Genomic DNA, 23487 nt, shown 5'->3' with positions numbered 1-23487 from the left:
GCATAGCTTCTGCCCTTGGGTGGTAGGTCAGAATGTGGAATAGAAGTCTTCATGCCATCTTAGCAGCAGAGCATCTCTCTGCATGCAGAAAGTCCCAGGTTCAGTCCCTGACATCATATCTAGATAGGACTGGGAATGACCCCTGTCTGAAACCCTGGAGAGCAGATGTAGACAATATTGAACTAGGTAGACTCATGGCATGATTCAGTCTAAAACAGCTTCCTATGTTCAGTGGCAGACCCACGTTTTGGGAGCCCTGAAGCTTGAACTTTTATGGGGGCCCCTTTGCAACCAGCAACAAGGTCTGGGTAACCATCATTATCTTCTTCAACAGGTTTGTTTACAACAGTCTTTACAACATCTGGGCAACTGACTTGTTGAAATATATGCACACACACACACAAAACAATCAATTTTCAGTCATGCAACTAAAATAACACCCAGGCTTCCACAACCTCGGCCCTCCAGATGTTTTGAGACTACAGTTCCCATCATCCCTGACCACTGGTCCTGCTAGCTAGGGACCATGATGGGAGTTGTAGGCCAAAAACATCTGGAGGGCCGAGGTTGAGGAAGCCTGCACTAGACCCATTTTTTAAAAAAACCAGGGCCCTCTGAGATTAGGGGCCATGAAGCTTTAGCTTCATTAGTTTCATAGTAGATCTGCCCCTGTCTATGTTCCTATCCTTAATGTTGTTTTAACTTATCCTGCAGGGTGTTGCTGGTGCCATGGGGAGCTCTGATCAACACGGTCTGACTGTGAGTAGAAGTGTGTGTGTGTAGTGATTCCGAGCTTTTCCACCAACACCAAACAGAGTTATCTGGTCCTCCCAAGCTGCAACAGTCGTAGTACATTGTTTGGCTACATACCATCAAAACTCCAGGTGTCATTTGCCCTGCAGTCTCCTTGGGGGCCAGTAATTGCCTTGCCAGATCAGAAATCGCTTGCCAAAGGCTGTTTTTTGTTGGTGCAGGCAGGCTTGCTACTGTCTGGTGGGAATGCTGAATGGATCAACCATCCTGAGAGGGAGGGATGAAAAGACCACCCCCGGGCACTGCTCCAGCTTTACTTTTCACCCCCCAACCCTGCCCCAGTATGATCTACCATCAACGGCCCCATGACGTTTTCATATGTTAACGTTGCTTATTCTGTTCTACTTCAGTTGTCGCAAGGGCAGGACATAGTGATCTCTGCTTCATCCTCATCACCTAAATTGGTATTACATGCAATGAATCCACAGCTAGCTGCCAGCCATCCTTTCTGCCCTGTGTTCATCTGTAACAAAACTTCTCTCCTGCTGCTAGTAATGCCTGCAGTGTTTTTATTTGTTCTCCTCCTATTTTCAGGGCTTTGTGGGCTTTCAAGGTGACAGGGGACATGATGGACCACCTGGATCAATGGTAAATGGAGTCTCCTACTGTGTGTGGATACAGAAATGTGCAAAAGCTCTCTGAAGCTTGCCTGTGGGAAATGAAGCATCAAGTTGTTGTTGTTGTTGTTGTTGTTGTTATATTTATATACCACCTTTCCTCCAAGGAGCTCAAGGTGGTATACATGGTGCTCCCCCCTTCCATTTTACCTTCACAAGAACCTGTAAGGTAGGTTAGGTTAAGAGACGGTGACTGGCCCAAGGTCAGCCATTGAGCTTCATGGCTGAACGGAGATTTGAATTCAGGTCTCCAGTGTCCTAACCCAACAGCCTAACCACTATGCCACACTGTAGCCAATAGAAGAGGTTATGGTGTGTGCTTGGTTGCAGTTTTTGTATGGTGTCCCAACAGCTTTTCTGTTTTCAATGTGCCCATGATCCCTAAAAGTGTGATGAGCTTTGTACTGGAGGAGGGAACTGTGCAGAGTCAAAATCTGAGGGTTGTAGAGGGGACCTCTCCAACTTTGCTGGCTCTCTTCAGGGGATGGACCCTCTTCTCCACTCTTTGATGGTACACCTAGAAGGTACCCCTAGAAGGTTTCCATCTCTACAAAAAGTAATGAAGCTGCTCCATTAGCTTTGTTGCCAGTACCACACCCAATTTAAGGTGTTAACACTGACCTGAAGAAACACATTTGGCCTCAAATGGCAGAAGGAGCACCTTCTCTCATCTTAAACTGCCCAGGTGTTAGGATCAGCAGAGTAGGTCCCATTTGTAGTTTTGCCACGCGCTTTGCTTCGAAGGATGGTGGCACACAAAAGGGCCTTATTTTCAGTGGCCCCCACATGGTGGTATGATCTCTCCTCTGTAGCGTATTCTGCACCATCACTTGCATGCTGTACAATGATTGGTCAGAAGATGGACCTCTTTACCCAGGCCTTTGTTTGAGTAGTCTTCTCTCCACCGTTGTTACTGTGCAGAGTGGTGAATGTCTTGCCCAAGAATCCTGCAAAACTAGAGCTGGCACCGGTGACAGTTCATTGGTGCTCCCAGTGTTATGCATCACCAAAGTCAGCAGGTAGTTTTTCATTGCTTGGAAAGCCCGATTGCTTGGCTAAGCCCCAGATTATGCCCTCTGGAGAAAAACTTCCATCTATTAATTATCCAGCCTAGCACTTGTTTTGATGACTTCTCTTTCTGAACAGGGCTGTCCCGGAAAGACAGGGGTCAACGGAGAACCAGGTTCACCAGGACTAAAGGTAAGAGCTGATAAAAATAGATTAAATCTATTCAGATTTTATTCTCTCTGTATTATTTTGTCACACCCTTCATCCCAAAGGACAGTGCAATTAGACCAGGTAAAAACAGTTAACAATAAATTTCTAAAAGCAGTTAAACACCAGTTGATAACTTCTAAAAGCAATCACTTTCTATCAAATCTAATAATTTCAGGGCTGTCATGAGCAGTACCTTTTATTTTTCAAAATGCCTGGACACATAGGAATGTTTTAAAATTCATTCTATGAAAGTTATTAATGCAGAAACTAACAATGATTCAAGACAATGATTTGAGTTTCTGAGTTTAACTTTTCTCCCCCCCCCCTCCCATTCCAGGGCTTTCCTGGCAAACCTGGTGTAGAGGGGCTGCAAGGGATTGTTGGCGTCAACGTAAGTGTTGGCTCTTATCCAGAGAAGGGATGAGAGACATTAAGTTCACTCCACATTTAAATGGGAGCTTACCTAAGATTGTTGAGTTGTAAGCAACCCTAAGCGCTATATTAGTCCAACCCTCTGCAATACAGGAATCACAGCTTCAGAACCCCTGACAGATGACCATCCAACCTGTTTAAAAACGTCTAATGAAGGGGAGTCCACCACCTTCTGAAGGAGTCTGTTCTGCTGTTGAACAGCTCTTACCATTAGAAAGTTTTTCCTGATGTTTAGTCGGAATCTCTCTTTTTTTGTAAGTTGAAGCCATTGGTTCGGGTCCCACCATCTGGAACAGCAGAAAACAAGCTTGCTACTTCTTCCATGTGATAGTCCTTCAGATATCTGAAAATGGCTGTCATGTCACCTCAACCATTCCTCACAAGGCTTGGTTTCCAGACCCTTGATCATTTTCGTTGTCCTCCTCTGCACGTGTTCCAGTTTATCATCAGCCTTCTTAAATTGTGGTGCCCAGAATTGGACACAGGACTCCAGGTGGGGCCTGACCAAGACAGAATAGAGCAGTAGTATCACCTCTCCTGGTCTGGACACTATACTTCTGTTGATGCAGTCTAGGGTTTCATTAGCTTTTTCTGCTGATGCATCACACTGTTGACTGTGTGTTAAGCTTGTGGTATACTAAGATCCCCAGATCCTTTTCACATGTAATGGAGGGCTTATTAACTTGACAAGTGTTGTTAAACCCTTACATTCCAGGGCTATCCAGGATCATTTGGCGACAGAGGAAAGCCTGGTCCCAGGGGCAAAAAGGTAGGGGCTGTCAGAACATTTGGCATCAGGAGATTAAATGTTTTCCAGGGCCAAGCAACATTACTATTTATTTATTTATGCAGATTTATGAATTGTTCCATAGCCAGAAGCCGTCCAAGCAGAGCAGAATAAAATCAAATGGTATATGATACAAAAGATGCAGACCCTAAAAATGAGATAAAATTTAAAAGACACAGATTCTTAATAACAATATGAAATAGAAAGATACAAAGTGCAGTACTTTTCTGTGTATAAGACGCCCCCATGTATAAGATGCCCCCTATTAAGAAAATGGGGAGAGATGGCACAGAGTTGTTGAGCTTTTTTGTGGAAGATTGCTCAGAATTGTTCGGCTTTTTTTAGGGGGGGAATGCCAAAAATCGCTCAGCCGCACACGTCACAAAATCCGCTTCTCGTCTGTCCCCTCACTGCCAGAAGCTGCCAATCGCTCGCCCAATTCTCACAGCATCAAAACCACCCATTGACACAGCGACCAATAACACGCACAATAGCCACTGGCAGCCGTGGCAACAACCAAAGAAACGTCCACCCTATGCACTACCTATGTATAAGACGACCCCCATTTTTAGCAGGATTTTTACAGAAAATAAACTAGTCTTATACGCGGAAAAGTACGGTATCTACAAGCAATAAAACCATTTCTAAAAATTTTCAATTAATATTCCATAAATGATTGTGTGGTTTTAAACAAATACGTTGCCGGCTACTGCTTAGTGATTAAGATGCTAAGTACCTATCTTAATCTCAGCTGGTAGCTTATTCCAGAGGGCTAGAGCTGCAACACTAAATAGCATTGTGCATACTATTTTAAAATGTGATTAGGACATATCACCTCTCTTTGTTAACAATAAGCAGCTGTGGAGAGTGTGGGATCTGCGCTGGAACACAGGGAGATTGTTCCCTATGTGTCATATGCAAACACTGACCTCATTTGAGGCAAGCCTTGTGCAGGGCTCAGGCTGAATGATGATGAGGAAGAGTGCTCCAGTGCTGCTTCAGCAACAGCTAAGCGTAGACTGAGCCCAATATAGGAGCAAATAGTCAAATAGTTCTGTCTCAGTCATAAGAACTACCAATAATAAATTGGGCCTTTGCCCAGCCTTCTTCAACACTCTTTCACTCTAATGGAGTGGAGGAGGCTCTGGTTGTACTGGTACTTCTGTGATGGCATCCTCTGAGTCAGGGGGAATAGCAGTGTGATTTCCTTGGGCCTGAGGGGCCATTGGTACTGGGTCACCTCTTCTGGAAGTGTTTTTTTGTAGCATTGTATGTAATTCTTCTGAGCAAGAATCCACAATCTCATCACCTAATGAAGGGGAATTAGATCCCAGGGTTGTGACACCATGGAAATTTCCTAACGAGCTGTCCCTCTTCCCCAACATGCTATTTGCTCACAAAAAACCTACTTACCATATTTTTCCATGTATAAGACTAGGGTTTTTTAAACCAAAAAATTAGGTTTAAAATTGGGGTTTGTCTTATACACAGGTAGTGCTGAGCACTGGCGGAGAAAGAGGAGTGGGGGGGAGCGCACCGCCCCAGGCCGGACCACCCCAGTGGGGTGCCATTGCGGCTGCCCCACTGCCCACATTGGGCGCCACGCCCCCAGGACATGTCCTAGCCCCTCCCCTGCCTGCTCTCCGCCCCTCCCCCCCAGTGCCAGAGCATGAAGCTCTGCCACAGGTGCTGAGGGGTGTTTTCTTAATTTGGAGTCCCCCAAAATATACATGGGGGTGTCTTATACACAGAAGAATATGGTACACCTATTGTCAGCAGGTATTAGTGAGATCTGTGTGCATTTGTGCATGCACTAACCGTATGGGGGGCCCATACTACCACTGATGGTGCTGCTACTGTATGTAAGGAAGTGATCTCATAGTAAACCATGCCTTCCGGTCCTCTCTTCTCTCTACTCCCCCCCACCTTTTGCCATCTTCGCAGGGAGAGCCTGGAATGCGAGGCCCCACTGGATTTCCAGGAATATCTGGTTCCAAAGTGAGTGTCATTTTCTGCTGTGCTCCCTTACTCCTAAATGGTTGGGGGCACCTTCTGTTGTGTGGGCAGGGTGGTCCCTCCCCTTACCTGGCCAATCCCCTGGCAATGCCTCCCCAGGTGGAATTGGGCCATTAGCTGAGGTAGGTGATCTCCAGGTATCCAGCCTGGGGAGGGTGAAGCCAGCCCAAACTACCGGGAGCCACACTGGGATCTGGGGGGCTGCGTGCAACCAAGCAAAAAGGCGCCTCCCCATTTGATGTGGGGAGAGGTCATTCTCCTGAAAAACAGTTTTGGGGAAGCCACACAAGGGGAGAGGGCTCTTGTGCTCGGGTTCTGCTTGTGGGTTTCCCCATAGGCATCTGGTTGGACAGTATGAGGACAGGATGCTAATGGGCCATTGGCCTGATCCAGCAAGGTTTCTACTTATGTTCTTAACTTCCCCAATTCTATTGGGCTACATTGGGATCAACTGGGAGACAGAGTTCGTTTGCAGGGTTAGAGAGTCCATTCCCTCCAACATTTTCCCAATGAAAATAGGGATGTCCCACTCCAGAATGATAATTTTACTATTTATACCCCACACATCTTACTGGGTTGCCCCAGCCACTCTGGGCAACTTCCAAGATATATAAAAACATAATAAAACATTAAACATTAAGAAACCTCTATAAAGGATTGCCTTCAGATGGCTCGGTGGTCGGATAACTCCAACATTTCTCCAATGAAAATAGGGACATCCTAAGGAAAAGAGGGACGTTCCGGGATCAAATCAGAAACCGGGATAGTTTCTCTAAATCAGGGGTCAGCAACCTAAGGCCCATGGACCAGAAGTGGCCCGCGGAGGTCATTTGACCGGCCTACAAACCGCCCCCGAACCAAGTTACCCACTTGCGCACTGCGCTAAACCGGCACAGCGTGGCAGAGGACTCGCTTTCGCATTGCCAGAAATCACATTTGTGCAGATGCCGAAAATTGCAGGCGCACGCACTTGCGTGCAATCTGGCCCACAAAGGGATCTCTGTGGGACCGATCCAGCCCAGGCAAGATAAACCTTGCCAACCCCTGCTCTAAACCAGGGACATCCCTGGAAAATAGGGACACTTGGAGGGTCCGAGAGTCCTGAGTGGTCACTTGGCAACAGAGGGTTTTTTTTTTTACCTTGTTTGGCTTTTCTCCCTACATAGGGTCCACCAGGGCCATCTGGCATGAAAGGCCTTCCTGGCCCACAGGTATGTTCCCCTCCTCACAAAGTTTTCATCTCCTTTTTTTTTTTTAAAGTAACATCTATTTTATTTTATTTTATTTTTATTTTATTCCATTCCATCATACATAAGTTGACCTGCTCACCCTTACACTAATCCTGATCACCTGGGCCTGCATAATGTGTGCCTTTGTGTGAAATCATAGCTGTGGGTGAGAGCATGTCTCTACACTAAGGGCGGCTAAACTATGGCCTTCCAGGTGCAACTGAACTATGACTCCCATAGTCCCTGGCCATTGGCTGATGGCAATTGGAGTCCCAAAACATATGGAGAGCCAGCCCCCACAGTTGTAGTTTTAATAAAGGAGAATGAAATCCTTTTCTTCTTATTCTTTGTGACCAAAACAGACCTAACACGGCAGGTAAGTGATTGGATCTTTCAGCAGTGTGGGTGGGGTGGGCAGAGTCAGAGCTGTGGCACCTGCAGAAAAGTTCCCACTTTACTCTCACTGCCACTGTCCATATCAACATGCCAATTTCTACTGATTAGCCACATTATTATTGTTAACAGTCATTCATCACTTACTGCAGAAAATGCCTCAAAGCAACCTGCAATTATTAAAAAAAACCATACAAATGCAAATGCAATATTATAAAAACATACAACCTATTCCACCTTACTAAAAAATAAACACCACAACATTATCCTGCTAAAAGTGCTCATCCTGCAGTACCCTACCCTAGTCAAAGATGAGCATGAAACTAGAGGCTAGAGTATGAAAAGATGGTGTCCGCCCTCTGCAGGAATAACCTTCTCATTTCTTTCAGGGCAGAATGGGAGATGTGGGCCCCAGGGGATTTCCTGGAATCTTGGTAAGCATATGGTTACCTGAGCATGGGCAGGGGCTCACTTATCCCTGATCCTGCCATGACCCTTCCCACAGTCTTGGCAAGAAAGAAGGGGATTTCTGCCATCCACATCTCTTTATGAGCTTGCAAATGAAAATGTTCTTCTCTTCCTTTATGAAATGTGCTTGTGCACCCTGATTTTTCCCACCTAGAAATGTTCTTTCCTACTCCATAGGGACTTCCTGGTCTACATGGACAAAATGGCATGCCAGGAAAGCCAGGACTAGCAGGAGAGGCGGGGTCCATTGGTCCAGTGGGAATGACTGGTCCACCAGGGTGCCCGGTATGTACACATACGTATCTGTGCCTGGATGCTACATGTTTTGGAGCTTGGTGGCAGCTCCAGGTTCAGTGGGGGTAAGAGGGTCTTCTTAGCCAGGCAGGACTGAAGGGATATCAGCATCAAGGTGTGCCCAGATGGCTTGTGTAAACAAGCCAATCCCTTTGTCCCATAGAGAAAATAATCACCGGTCTCTCTGTGCTTTGAATGAAGGATAGTTTCACTGTTACGTATGCCAAGGACGGAAAGCTCTGGCTTGGGGGCCAAAAGCAGTTCCCCAAGCCTCTTGAGATTCTCCCCAGACTGCACCCCTCACCAGCCCTGCTTCACATCCTACTTGAGTGTTTTTACCTGGCTAGAATGGCACCCTTGATAATGCCTGGATGGAAGACAGAGATGAGTGAGTGTATTACTAGAAAATAACCTTCTACACTAGTGCGTATGTGCATTGATTTAAGTGATTGCCTCAGATTTTCCTGATTTAACTATTACCATCAATAACCTGTAAAGGGGGGCGGGGAGCATGAGAAGGAAGCACAATTAAAATAACAACAAGAAATTCATCTGCTATTTCCATGATTTAATTTTAGACATTTTCCTGAGTTTATCCTGGTAGGTGGGTGGAGCAGCAGATTATCATCATACAAAACAATCCTAATGTACAACTTGTCCTTGTCCTTAATTGTAAACTGTGTACTGTCTTTACAGGGAAGAGATGGGCCAGCAGGTCTAGGGGGACCCATTGGAGAGAAAGGAGAAAAGGTAAGTTAAGGGTGGAAGTAAGAGGATCTCACCCACACACTGGTCTTCCAAGGTTGCTACATGTCAAAGAGCTAAAGGCATTCTTTTGTTCTCATAAGAGCTGGAATACTGAAAGACCATCTCATCCCCTGTGTACACAACTGATCCCTGTGTTCTGCAGGAGAGCATACTCTGCAAATGCTATCCTTTCAGGAGGTCCTTTCCACACAATGTTGGACTTCTGGTGTCATGTTAGAACTTAGAACTCCCTTCCATTGCATATCAGACAGGCACCTTCTCTGTTGCCCTTTTGGCACCTGCTAAATACACCCTACTTTCTATATATACCTTCTGAAATATTTATACCAGTAGGTGTCAGTGTTGAATTTGAATTGCTTGCCTGGAAATGCCTGGGATTGAACCTGGAGTTTTCTGCGTGCCAACTACAGTAGATACTCTACCACTAAGCTGTGGGCTTCCCCAGTCTGAGCAGCACTGCTCTGTGTAAACCCATCTTTTGCAGCCTATATTGCTGAATACCCTTTTTTCTTTAGGGTGCCTCCGGAGGCCCTGGTTCAGCTGGTGTCAGTGGGCTGGATGGAGAGCAGGTATGGAAATATAGTAGAATGCATCCTCTTCCCTCTCTTTTTTGGTTTCTGTCAGGTGCTGTCCTGCTTACAATGCTAGAAACTGGATGGAGATGTATTAAAAAATACCTAAAGGTGGCGCTGTGGGTAAAACCTCAGCACCTAGGACTTGCCGATCGCATGGTCGGCGGTTCGAATCCCCGCGGCGGGGTGAGCTCCCGTCGTTCGGTCCCAGCTCCTGCCCACCTAGCAGTTCGAAAGCACCCTTAAGTGCAAGTAGATAAATAGGTACCACTTTATAGCGGGGAGGTAAACGGCGTTTCCGTGTGCTGCTCTGGTGCCGGTTCGCCAGAGCAGCTTCGTCACGCTGGCCACGTGACCCGGAAGTGTCTGCGGACAGCGCTGGCTCCCGGCCTCTAGAGTGAGATGAGCGCACAACCCTAGAGTCTGGCAAGACTGGCCCGTACGGGCAGGGGCACCTTTACCTTTACCTTTAAAGAGAACTCTGGGAATTGGAACTCTGTGAAGGGAATTCTGGTGATGGTGGTGTCCTAGCAACTCTCAGCACCCTTAAACTACAGTGGTGCAGATGGGGCCTCGTTATTCTATACACAAACATGCAAACACATTAACTTCAGTTCTCCCATTGCAAAAGAGTCTGCACGAAAATTTGTATCCATTTTCATGCAGCTTTTTCCTAATGTGAGTATTTTTTTGTACATAGTTTTGGCTAATATAAGCATTCTGACAAGCAATTTCCCTCTTTCAGAATGCAATTTCATATACGTGATTGCACTCTGATAGACAGAACTTGCTTGTCAAAATGCTTATACTAGCCAAAAGTGTCTCACTTTTATATATTCGACACACACATTTTTGTACATATCTTCTAGAGGAAAATTCTGTGTTGCAAAATGCAGGAGTGTGGATTTCAAATGAGAACTGTGTCTTGTTTGCAACATGCAAATCCAGGAATATCTGGGGAATAAATTTATCCTCTATCCTTAATCCATACCGAAACCTTGTGAAATCCACCAGCCTGTGATATTTGTGCTCTCCTTTTTCTATGTGCATGTACAGAGTGCAAGATTATTATTGTGTGTTTCTTTTCCCTCTAGGGTGTCCCAGGCATACCTGGAGTGGAAGGTCAACCTGGGTTAAAAGGGGAACAGGTGAGTGCTAACAAGTTTTCTCTTGAACCACCTGGGTTTTTAGAATCTTAAAATTCAGAGGATGTTGCTCTTGTTCTATAGGAAGAAGCTTGATTAGCATTCCTCCACCCGTGGGACTCCCATTTGCCAAATTCATTCATCTGCTCAAAGGTTCTTGTGGCTACAGTTGAGAAAAGGTTGCAGTATTTGGGACTTTTTAGTTTAGAGAACTAATGACATGATAGAAGTTTATAGAATTATGCATGGCATGGAGAAAGTGGACAGAGAAGCACATTCTTCCCTCTCTCATAACACTAGAACACTAGAACTTGTGGACATCCAGTGAAGCTGAATATTGGAATATTCAGTGGTGAGCCAGCATGATGTAGTGGTTCAGAGCGGTGGACTCGTAATCTGGTGAACCGGGTTTGATTCCCCGCTCCTCCACATGCAGCTGCTGGGTCACCTCGTGCCAGTCACACTTCTTTGAAGTCTCTCAGCCCCACTCACCTCACAGAATGTTTGTTGTGGGGGAGGAAGGGAAAGGAGATTGTTAGCCACTTTGAGACTCATTAAGGTAGTGATAAAGCGGGATATCAAATCCAAACTCTTCTTCTTCTTCCTTTTCATACAGCTCATAGTTAAACAATGGAACTCACTCCCACAGGAGGCAGTGTTGGCCACCAACCTGGATGGCTCTAAAAGAGGACTGGACAAATGCCATACTATCTATGGTAGTAGCCACAGTGGCTCTGCTCTCCCTCCGCAGTCAGAGGCAGTAATGCTTCTGAATACCAGTTGCTAAAAGCCACAGAAGGGGAGGGTGCTGCTGCGCTTGGTTCCTGCTAGCAGTTTTTTCATGGGCATCAGGTTGGCCAGTGTGAGAATAAGCTCCATAGTTTAATCATGTGCTGCATGAAAAAGTACTTTATTTAATCTGTCCTGATACACTGAGAGTCTGAAGGAAGAACCCTTTGTGGTTTGCAGCTGCGTCCACCATCAGTATACTGTGAGTAAATCCAGACTCAAGTGCAGCTCGTTCTAATGTCATACTTTCTTTTATTATTGCTTTCCAGGGTAACAAAGGAGCCCCAGGGGCCGCAGGTGTTCAAGGTGACATTGGAGAGACTGGAGAGAAGGGCCCAGAAGGGCAGCCTGGTGGATATGGAGAGCTGGGGAAAGAGGTAATCTGCACACAATTCCTTTGAAGTGGGTTTTTCAGGCCAGGTTATCAACAGGAAGGGTGCATTCAGATGTGGGGGGATGTTAAAAGGATTTTTTCTGATTGTAATGCTAGACTTTCTGCTCTGTTCTTCAGTACTTCTTTCACATTGCAGGGCCTGTCGCCCTATGGAACTTTGGCTTTTGGACATGCCACACCAGTGGCGTAGCGTGGGGGTGCAGGGGGGGCGGCCGCACCGGGTGCAACATCTGGGGGGCGTGCTCGCACTCGCAGCCCTCTGCCCCTACCTGGCTCACTCTCTCTCACACACTGCAGTGCTGGCTGTGCGAATCCGATCCGAGCCGCCGGGTCGCCGCCCACTGTGGAGGGGGGGTGCCAGGCATGCGGTGTGGTGCGGAGAGAGGGGGCGCAAATTACTTGCCTTGCCCCGGGTGCTGACAACCCATGCTACGCCACTGTGCCACACTAAATTTAATTCACATCAGTGGGCATGGTGTGACACAAAAAACAGACGCCATTGGCCAGTGTCGTTGGACTCAGTATCCAGGAAGCTGGATTCATGCATGGGGTTGCTGTGGGGAATTCTGAGCACAGGGTTTGATGTTATGGTGCAAAGCCCCTTTCCTAAACAGATGTGCTTCTCTTCTACAGGGTGACGATGGAGACCCTGGAATTCTGGGAGATCCAGGACCAAAGGGAGAAAAGGTGTAGTAGATCTGTCCTGATTTTCCCCTGTCTATCTCCCTCTCACCAATAATCTCTCAGAATGTTTGAGTGGCTTGAGGGTATATTTTCTCTTTCCTTAGAATATACCATATTTTTTCATCTATAAGATGCCCCCATGTATAAGACGCCCCCTATTTTGGGGGACTCAGATTTAAAAAAATGGGGGAGATGGCTCCGTGTATAAGATGCCCTCTAATTTTTGACATTATTTTTTAGGGGGAAAAACCTAGTCTTGTACATGGAAAAATACAGTACTTAAAACAATATCATGAACCAGCTTGAGCAGAACTGGGTTTGATGAAGAGCTGAGACAAAATTGAGAAGTGGGAGGCAGATTTATAAATATATATATATTGAAAGCAGTCATTTAAAGCATAGAGTGTTCCATTTTGACCACATTTGCATGTTTATTGCATTTATATTCCATCTTTCCTTCAAGGAATTCAAGGTGGTATACATAGTTCTCTTCCCATTCTGTTACAGATAGGTAGCCGTGTTGGTCTGCCATAGTCAAAACAAAATAAAAAAATTCCTTCCAGTAGCATCTTAAAGACCAACTAAGTTAGTTCTTGGTATGAGAAGTGTGCATGCACACGAAAGCTCATACCAAGAACTAACTTAGTTAGTCTTTAAGGTGCTACTGGAAGGAATTTTTTTATTTTGTTTTTCCCATTCTGTGTTATCCTTGTGAGGTAGGTTAGACTGAGAGAGTGTGAATTGCACAAGGTCACCCAGGGAGCGTCATGAACACTGGTTTGTTTGTTTTTTAAAAAATCCAAACTTGGAAAACAATTTATTTATTATTATTAAATATTTATTGCATTTATATCCCAACTTTTATTCCCAAAGAGCTCAATCTGGCCTACATAGTTCTCCCCTTCTTCATTTAACCCCCACAACAGCTCTGTGAGGTAGGGTAAGGATGGACTGGTCCAAGGTCACCCAGCAAGTTTCACGAATGAGTAGGGATTCAGACCCTGGGCTCTCAGGTCCTGGTCTGACACTTTGCACTATGTTCATTCCTAGAGTATTCCTGTGGTTGCAATTTGTTTTGGCTACGTTTAATACTGATCTAAAATTTGTTGTAACACACCCTGGAATCTACTGGTAAAGGGCAGGTAATAAATATGACAGCAACACCATATACTGTATTGCAGAGCGTTGGACTAGATACCCCTTGGGGGTCCCTTCCAACTCAGCAATCCTAGGATTCTATTATTCTAATGTAAGGCAAAGATAGAGAACCTGTGGCCATCCAGAGGTTGGACTGCAACTCCCATTAGCTCCAGTCAGCACGACCAATTATCAGGGATGAAAAACATAAGAAGATCCCTAAGTGAACCAGGCCAATGGCCCATCTGGTCCAGCTTCCTGTTCTCACAGTGGCTAACAGTTAAAATAAAATAAAATGTTGCAGTGGCGTCAGACAACCAGCAGAGGAGAGTTCCATGGGTGAGGAACCTCAGACCTAATCCACAGGATTCTCTCTCTCTGCATCCCTCATGACCATAGCTATCAGCCTTCCCTTTTTTTGGGGGGGGGGGAATTCCCTTATTCCAGCGCCATTTCCTGCTGCTTCCCGCTGCTATCCTGGATTGTTAGATATCTGGTAGACTGTCCCCGGGACAGGTGAGGCTGCTGATCCCTTATTTTCGAGGCTGCTGATCCCTTATTTTCAAATCTGAAAGTTGACAGCTATGCTCATGACTCTCTCCAATCACATGCCCTTGGCACCCTCCTTAACTGTTTTGCCTGGCTTGAATTTATTCTCAAGCTCTGGTAATGCCACTCGCTTGCCTGGAGGAAGGATAGAGGTGTGTGTTTGTTTGTGTGTGTAGAAATTAGCCTACTGTACAGATGTCAAATTTATATTTATTACTCCACCTATTTTTGCCTCTGGCCCTGCCCACCACTGGTATATGCCCACCAGAAAGTTGCCCAGAGTGGAACACAGCCCCTGAATCTGCAGGTGACCTTAGAAGGTGACTAGCAGGGACTTCCGGGTTAGCGCCAACATCTAATGGCGGATTCCCTCCGATCTCCAGAGGGAATCGGCTCAGTAGGGATCGGGTTCTGCCGCGCCGGCAACGCGGGGACCCTTAAAAACCACAGGCACGGATGCCTGTGGACGTGGTGACTTGGCGGGCACCATTAGCGCCCCCCGACCCGCAAAGTAGCCTTTTTAAAGGCTGCGGAACGGGGGCGGGGAGCGGCGCGGTACTGAGAGTCCTCTGCTTCCCCTGCTGAGCGAAGCCGCATGCCATGGATGGAGAGCGCTGACTTTTTCCTTTAAATATTCGGACTAAAAGCAACAACCCGTGAGTAATATGGAAATTGGACTTAAAAGGGATTTTTTTTTTTAAATTCGGTACGATCGGGGGGGGTGTAAAAGGAAGTCCCCCCCCCCCCCGCTTTGTAGATAAACTAAAGCAAGGACCAGCTAACTAAAGTTGGGAGAAACATCTTTGTCTTTTTCGGAAGAAAATTATTATCTTCACGATTGGACAGTACAATTGATTTTGCCGGAGGATAAGATTCGGTTTAAATTAAAGTGTAACCCCCCGGGACCCGGGAGCGATCTGTGAGAGAGCCTGCTGAAAAGATACGGACTTTGACAACTGTCAAACTAGCTGTCAAAGCTGGGAAATAAAAGGAAACATTGTTTTTGGTGACTCTGCTGGCTAGATTTTCTTTAAATTGGACACAAAAAGTCGGGAGCAAAGGAAAAAAGTTACATTTGGTCTATTGGATTGAAATTGGAAAGACACTAAGTAAACAGAATCCCCCTAGAGGGATTCTTGAGATATTGCAAGAAATGGCTGTAAGTGGAAAAATACTCGCTGAGCTGAATAGGACTTTTTATCTCCTGGGAAACCTCCAGGATCAGAGTGATATGTTGACAACAAGGGCAACAGCATTGAATGATACAGTAAACAATCTTATGGGAACAGGAAGAGATTCGACACAAGTCTTTGTTTCTGAACCAAAAGCCCTTGAAGTTGTAACAGAAGCTGCTGCAGCTGGGGAAATGAAGTTTGATAAACTCCGAGAGACACATGAGGACTTGCTGGAAATTGAAGGTGAAGCTACAATGTTGCAGAAGACAAAGCTGGACCAGAGGCCTGATAGCATAAACTTGATTAAGATGGAAATTGGAGCTTTTGGGACATATAGATTTAAAAGATTTAAGAAACAAAATTTGAGCTCCACTTTTAAATACAGAGGCCTGCTTGGAAGAAAAATGGACATTAATGGGACAGAGCTTCTTCGAGAGTTGGTGTTGAAAATAAAGGACTGTCAAAAAGACCGGCAGAGAGAAACTGAGAGAGGGTTAAAAGCCTCAGGGGTTTGGGATCCAGGCTGAGAAATGGACGCACTGATGGACGTTGGTTTGGGGATCAAAACCAGGAAAGGGAGGGTGGGATTTGGGTATCCAAAGGGTGTTAAAATATAATCTGTTTAGATCTTGTTTATATGCTTATTCTTTTTTTTTTTGCAATTTTTATGGAATGTGGAATAATCGTGGAAGGGAAATTTGGGTCGACTTTAGGAAAAAGGTTCAAGATTAAGTTAAAATTGGGGGGTTTTTTTCTCAATTAAATAGATATAAGGTTCTAAAAATAAAGGGAGGAATGAAAGAAAGAAGAAAAGGAAAATAATAGCCTGATTTAATAAAATTACTAAGTTAAGGTTAAGAAATAAGATAAGAACTTGTTGAGTGGATAATAATGAAATTATAATACAAAAAATAATGGGAAATAAGGGAATGGAATTGCTGATTAGATAAATGGAATTAGAATACAGAAGGGGGAGGTGTGAGGAGGTCGAAGAAATTAGGTTTAAGAAATATGATTTGAAATTATACATGTTTATAGTATTGTATTTGTGTATGTTTGTATTGTTGTTTGTGTTTTTATGTTTTACGGTAATTTGGAAACTTCAATAAATATCATTTAAAAAAAAAATAGAAGGTGACTAGCAGGTGACCCCCCCCCCCCCCGCAAGACATAGCACACCAGTGGGTTAAAGACTAAGAACCAATGGAGTAATAATAATAATCTTTCTCCTTCTCCTTTTTCTTCTGGAACAGGGCAGCGCTGGCAGCAGAGGATCTTCAGGGCTGCCGGGGCCACGTGGCACTATGGGGCCAGTTGGTGGAAAGGGTCACAGAGGAGAAAAGGGACAAGAAGGTTTCTTGGCAAGTACACTAACAGCATTCCAACTAATGGTGCAGGGATGGGGACTACAACCCCCATTAGCCCCATTCATGGACAAGAGGAGAGGGAGTTGAGACCCACAAGTCATCCCACCACTGTTCTCCTGGGATTTATATAGTTGGTGAACCTGGACCTACAGAATTTATTTGTTTTCAGATTTCTAGGCCACCCTCCATCCTGTTGAATTCCAGGGCACCATACAATATTTCTTTACCAAGAGAAACAGGAATAAAACGTTCCAGTAATATAACAACATCCTTTGTAACAATAAAACGGAGAAGAGACAAAAATATCAAACTGATAAAGCAGGTGGATTTCCCTGCCCTTTGATGAGTGCTGTCACTCCAAAGCATTGTCTTATGTGCCTAAAAAGCATGCCTGCTCTTGTGATTTTTTTTCCCCTAGTGGGGAAGGAGCTAGGGCAGGTTCTGTCTCCAGAGTTTCCATCGGGAGAATCAGTTTAATTCATCCTGTGCCTCATTTTCTCTCCTCTATTTTTCCATAAAGGGCCAAGCAGGCATAGCTGGAACTGCAGGACCTGGAGGAGCAAGAGGAGCACAGGTAGGTCACATTTCATAGCTGTGGCCTCACAGAGGTCATGCTGGACCTGCAAGTGATGCCACCTTGGCAAGGTTTAGGCATTGGCCAAGGTCCTTGAGCTGTGTTCTGGTCCAGTGCCGAAACCCATAGGGAAAGCAACAGAGCCTGGTAGTGAGGCACATCCAACTTGTACAGACAACAATTGGGGGCAGACGGAGGCCTTTTATGTTTCTGTCTCCAGACTATTTCTTCCAGGCTTCACCCCCTTGAGAGCCTTAAAGGGTCAACCCTCTGGCCTGAAGATGGGCACTTTTCCTTTCCATAGTCTCCCACCTGGTGGGAGCCCAACCACCTTTGTCACAATGGTCTCTCTATCTTCCACAGGCAGCTCTAAACCCAGCCCTGGCTCCCCATCTGATGCCCCTGCTGCCTCTAACTCTGTGTCCAGATCATTGCAGGATACAGGAGGCATGACACCTTGGAATGCTGAGCTGAGCTGCTCAGCGGTACCCCTGGATCCTAAAGAAGAATAGGAGGGCCTATGGCCCTCTAGATGTTGTTGAACTACAACTCCCATCACCCCCAGCCAGCATGGCAAGAATTAGAAGTGGCGGTACTTGTGGCCCTCCAAAATAAACAGTGGTTTGATGTCAACTTGCTGCTGCATGCTGGTGAAACTTCTTGTTGTGTTCTACTGCTGCTGCACCTCCAGGAGTCCAACATTCAAATGAATCAGAGCCTTCCTCAGGCCAGCACTGGGGCCCTTAAGCTGGGAACATGACACACATCAAATCCAGCCATAAGCCAGAGAGATGTGTCTTGTCAGTGACCTCTGCTCTTTTTTTTGGCATTGCAGGGTGAAATTGGAGTCCAGGGGCTTCCAGGATTGGATGGTCCTGAAGGAATGAAGGTATCTCCATTTTTGCCCATGACTTTGCTGGTAGAGTAAGGGATAGGGGACAAAAATACGATTATGGGAGAAGTATATGTGTGTGCAGTGAGTCAGTATCGTCAGTTTAACTGAGGCAGCTCACCTGTTTCCCAGGTAGCAAAATGGTGTTTCCTATTTCACAATTCTTCCCACCCCTCCTTTTCTTCTTTCTCTCAGGGAAAGCCAGGACCTCATGGTGCGATTGGACCTAGTGGTGCTACAGGACTGGTGGTAAGGGCAAGGCACTTGGTACCCAAATCTCATTCTTCTTGAGATATAAATAATATGTATAGGTGGCTCACACTCCCCTCATAATGATAGGTCTGGAATACCATCAGTAGGTGTTTTGATACTGTAAACCGCCCTGTGGTCTTTGGGCGAAGGGCGGTATAGAAATTTCATAATAATAACATCCACATTTTAATAGGATGCTATCATATTTGCATTTACTGGAATGCTATGCAAATCAAAACACAGCCATCCTTCAAAATTCACACTTCTCGAGTTTTTTTGCTACTAAAATAAATGTGTGCAAAACTAGACATATTACAGGAAAGCCTGCATGAAAAATGCAGATACTGGAAGAATAAGAAATCAAGATAACATACTTTCTATAAAAGAATGGAAATGGTTTATTGAATATTTACAGATAAATTGTAAACACATAAAAACACTGTCAGGATTATAGTAATAACCTGCAACTACATAAGAGTATATATTTAAAGAAGAGAAATAACTGAGTAAGTTTAGTTAATTTGGATATGCAGAAGATATTAAAAATAAATTTAAGGAACTGCAGAAAGAGGGGAAAGGAAGTCAAGTTTTAAAATGTCAAAATGCTTGTAAAATCAGTGAAATGTATATATCTGAAAAGTATAAAGAAAATTTAAAGAAAAAATAAAAATGCATGTGCTGGGGAAATAGCATACAACAGTGCATGCTGTAAAACAATATTGCTTGCGAAAAGTTGTGTAAATCAGATGTATAGCTGGATCACATTGCCCTCATAAAGATCTGGAGCACCAGGTGCTGTCTATTATTATTATTTATTAAATTTGTATACCGGCCTGTTCATCCATAGATCTCAGGGTGGTTTGCAACATAAAAACACAATGAAAGCATGGGGAAGAAATTTGCACTAGAAATAGGAGAACGTTAAAATGCTGCCAGAGGTTCGAGAGGATTTTTGTTTCTTTGTTTGAAAACCACAAATTAATGGAGAAATGTAGAGAGCTGACCTGGGGGGGGGGGCAGAGAGAAGAAATTAAGAGAACCACATTAGCAGATTTATCCATCACTAGCAGCCAGTGTTACCACAACCCTCCAGGCAGAGACTCCAGCTAGAAAAGGTAAAGGGACCCCTGACCATTAGGTCCAGTCGTGACCGACACTGGGGTTGCAGTGCTCATCTCGCTCTATAGGCCAAGGGAGCCGGCGTACAGCTTCCGGGTCATGTGGCCAGCATGACTAAGCCGCTTCTGGCGAACCAGAGCAGCGCACGGAAATGCCGTTTACCTTCCCGCCGAAGTGGTACCTATTTGTTTACTTCCACTTTGACATGCTTTCGAACTGCTAGGTTGGCAGGAGCAGGGACCGAGCAACGGGAGCTCACCCCGTTGCGGGGATTCGAACCGCCGACCTTCTGATCGGCAAGTCCTAGGCTCTGTGGTTTAACCCACAGCGCCACCAGCGTCCCAGCTAGAGGCAGTTGTTTTTCATAGAAATGTGGGAAATTACCTCATGCAAACTAGACCACTGTTCCAGCTAGTTCAGTATTGTCTGCACTGACGGGCAGTGGCTCTTTAGGATTTCAGTCAAGAGCCTACCAGGAGATGCTGAAGACTGAACTGGAGATCTTTTGCATAGAAAGCGTGGGTTCTGTTACTCAGCTCTTTGTCTTTCATCAAAGAACAATATATGTTCCAAGCCCTCTTGGCTCTGAATAAAGAGCTGAATGAAACATGAGCATATGGAGGCTGCCTGAACCAAGTCAAACCATTGGTCCTGTATAGCTCAGTATATCCTGCTCTGACTAGCAGCGGCACTCTGGTGCTGCAAAGAAGTGTCTCTCCCAGCCCCTCCTGGAGATGCCAGAGATTGAATCAGGGACCCTGTGCAAACAAAACGAATACTGTACCATTGAGCTAAATCCCTTCCCCATGCCCTTTCACCAGCCCACCATTTATTTGATGGTGGCAAGGAAGCAAAGTAGGTATAAAAGGAGAACTCCCTGGATGCCAAGATCCAGGTTTGAGGCCAGTACTTTTTGGTGAAAGAACACCAGCAGAGATTTAAAAACTCAAAAGATTCAGCAAAGTAAAGTGTGGAAGTATATGCTGTTAGACCTTTAAAATATATATTTCCAAGTGAGTTCTAAAATAATCTCCTCTTCCCCCACCATAGGAAAAGACCGTACATTTATTAAGTTACAATAGTTTACTTACAATTCTCCAAAGTTCAGCTTCTTGTGCCTCTCCATACATCAGTCAGAAAGGTTGCACAGGCTGTAAAACTTAGGTAAAGGTAAAGGTACCCCTGCCCGTACGGGCCAGTCTTGACAGACTCTGGGGTTGTGCGCCCATCTCACTTAAGAGGCCAGGGGCCAGCGCTGTCCGGAGACACTTCCGGGTCACGTGGCCAGCGTGACATCACTGCTCTGGCGAGCCAGAGCCGCACACGGAAACGCCGTTTACCTTCCCGCTGGTAAGCGGTCCCTATTTATCTACTTGCACCTGGAGGTGCTTTCGAACTGCTAGGTTGGCAGGCGCTGGGACCGAGCAGCGGGAGCGCACCCCGCCGCAGGGATTCGAACCGCCGACCTTTCGATCGGCAAGTCCTAGGCGCTGAGGCTTTAACCCACAGCCGCAGGGATTCGAACCGCCGACCTTTCGATCGGCAAGTCCTAGGCGCTGAGGCTTTAACCCACAGCGCCACCTGCGTCAAAGTGGTGCAAGTTCCTAATGGTATACAGTGGTACTGCGGGTTAAGTACTTAATTCGTTCTGGAGGTCCGTGCTTAACCTGAAACTGTTCTTAACCTGAAGCACCACTTTAGCTAATGGGGCCTCCTGCTGCTGCTGCGCCACTGGAGCACGATTTCTGTTCTCATCCTTAAGCAAAGTTCTTAACCTGAAGCACTATTTATGGGTTAGCGGAGTCTGTAACCTGAAGCATATGTAACCAGAAGCGTATGTAACCTGAGGTACCACTGTAGTAACAAATGGCTCATGAGAGCCATGTGGTTTGAGTTTGGCACAATCAGCTCAGTCCTCCCCGCACATTGAGCTTCTTAGGTAGACTGGGGGAGAACAATAAGCTTGATTACCCATTTCCTCCCAATGGAAGGGAAGTGGATGTAGCTAAACCTGATAGGACAGCTTACTCTATAGTATTAACCCTGTCTTGCCTTAATTAGACTTAGGCATGTTGGTTATAGGGATGCGGGTGGCACTGTGGGTTAAACCACAGGGCCTAGGACTTGCCGATCAGAAGGTCAGCGGTTCAAATCCCTGTGACAGAGTGAGCTCCCGTTGCTCGGTCCCTGCTCCTGCCAACCTAGCAGTTCGAAAGCAGATCAAGTGCAAGTAGATAAATAGGTACCGCTCCAGCGGGAAGGTAAACGGTGTTTCCGTGTGCTGCTCTGGTTCGCCAGAAGCAGCTTAGTCATGGTGGCCACATGACCGGAAGCTATACACCAGCTCCCTCGGCCAATAAAGCGAGATGAGCGTCGCAACCCCAGAGTAGGCCAACTGGACCTAATGGTCAGGGGTCCCTTTACCTTTACTTTATGTTGGTTATACTCAGCCACATACACACACAAAATGTTAGCAAAATGTGGATAAGAATCCTGACCTTCCTTATATAGTTCTTCATAAGCATTTTAACAAAATAAAAGTCGCTGAAACATTTTGAACGTGCAAGCATTGCGTAAATAAAATATGACTGTGAATAAAAGTGTTGTTGTTATTCCTTTATTTCAGGGGTTCCCAGGAGATGATGGGAGGAAGGGAGATCAGGGCAAGCCAGGTCCTTCTGTAAGTACTTGTCTATTATTATGGTTCAGGAAGGCAGAGCTCAGGAGCTGCTGCTTCAGCAGTGAAGCTGCTCAAATTAAGAGTTTATCTAGCAGGGTTGGGGAACCTGTGCTCCTCCCCCATGCATTAGATGTTGTTGGACTTCAGCTCCAGTGCGTGTGTGCATGTGTATGCACATTCACACAAACTCTAGATGTTCCACCAAAGCAACTGGCAGCACGTGAGGATGAATAAAGCAGTTGCTTGATATTCTTGTTTTTGTTTTCGTTGGAGTGGAAATAAGAGTAAATAATGCTAGAAAAACTACATTTCCCACTATGCTGCTGGGATGGGGGACCATCTCTTCTTGCAGCTCTTTCTATGTACAGCATATTGGCAGTTTCAAAAAGAAATGTAAAAAATTGTGCCATCTCTCTCATTTTCAATCTCTAGAGTGCAGCAGGCCCTGTGGGTACCAAGGGTGTTCAAGGTCTCCAGGGTTTTGATGGTCGGGAAGGATCGAAAGGAGATATAGGTGGGAAAGGAGAGCCTGGCCCAAAGGTAACACCTAGTTCTTAGCTGATGATGTTGTTGAGTCTTGCCATCTTGATTACAGTGTATGGACCATTCACTTTGAGTGGGAAACTGGTAAATGCTTAGTTTCTTAAGCAAAAGGATTGTAATGTTCCTTGATATCAGAGAATCTCTCTCCAGCCTTTGGGAGATGACACTGCAGGTTGGATGTTGCCAGAAAAGCGCTTTGGGAAGAAGTTTGCCATTTGATTTTGGACTCCGAAATAGACGGGTAGAAGACTGCACTGCCTTTGGATGATATAACTAAAATGGAGGATGCATAGGGGAAGACAGCCACCCTCCGGGAATCCCAATGGCAGATTTACCTGCTGCAGGAAGAGCCTCTTTGATTCCACTTTGCTCTGCTTGTATAAATAAAACTGATGTTACAACCTAGGTCTCTTATACTCTCTCATCTAAAAAACAAGAGAGTGCATTAAATCCTTCAGCACTGCCCTTAATTTTCTCTGCTTTGGGAAGTTGCAATATGTAATATGTAGCAATGATCTCACTTTGAGCTCACAAACCCCTTTGAGCAATTCTTGGGGCTATATGTTGGCAGTAGCTCATG

The 23487-nt window shown here is 45.5% G+C and overlaps 2 protein-coding genes across 3 annotated transcripts in view; one reads left to right on the top strand and one right to left on the bottom strand.

Moving 5' to 3' along the window:
• SLC31A2 (solute carrier family 31 member 2) overlaps window positions 1–23487 on the bottom strand; it is a 543264-nt gene that overhangs the window by 366897 nt on the left and 152880 nt on the right. The window lies entirely within an intron of this gene.
• LOC307207815 (uncharacterized protein) overlaps window positions 1–23487 on the top strand; it is a 150760-nt gene that overhangs the window by 103924 nt on the left and 23349 nt on the right. For both annotated transcript variants that reach the window (XM_079961896.1, XM_079961897.1), the window contains exons 31-50: window positions 715–759; window positions 1348–1401; window positions 2577–2630; window positions 2986–3039; window positions 3796–3849; window positions 5812–5865; window positions 7050–7094; window positions 7895–7939; window positions 8151–8258; window positions 8964–9017; window positions 9551–9604; window positions 10702–10755; window positions 11811–11918; window positions 12569–12622; window positions 16734–16841; window positions 17368–17421; window positions 18257–18310; window positions 18509–18562; window positions 22311–22364; window positions 22797–22904. In XM_079961896.1, coding sequence (XP_079818022.1) covers window positions 715–759; window positions 1348–1401; window positions 2577–2630; window positions 2986–3039; window positions 3796–3849; window positions 5812–5865; window positions 7050–7094; window positions 7895–7939; window positions 8151–8258; window positions 8964–9017; window positions 9551–9604; window positions 10702–10755; window positions 11811–11918; window positions 12569–12622; window positions 16734–16841; window positions 17368–17421; window positions 18257–18310; window positions 18509–18562; window positions 22311–22364; window positions 22797–22904 — 1269 coding nt within the window. The remainder of the gene's footprint in view (window positions 1–714; window positions 760–1347; window positions 1402–2576; window positions 2631–2985; window positions 3040–3795; window positions 3850–5811; window positions 5866–7049; window positions 7095–7894; window positions 7940–8150; window positions 8259–8963; window positions 9018–9550; window positions 9605–10701; window positions 10756–11810; window positions 11919–12568; window positions 12623–16733; window positions 16842–17367; window positions 17422–18256; window positions 18311–18508; window positions 18563–22310; window positions 22365–22796; window positions 22905–23487) is intronic.

Source organism: Podarcis cretensis (genome assembly GCF_951804945.1).
Source record: "Podarcis cretensis genome assembly, chromosome: Z".
NCBI lineage: Eukaryota > Metazoa > Chordata > Lepidosauria > Squamata > Lacertidae > Podarcis > Podarcis cretensis.
Note: the sequence above shows the minus strand (reverse complement) of the source record. Positions and strands in the feature narration are given on the sequence as shown.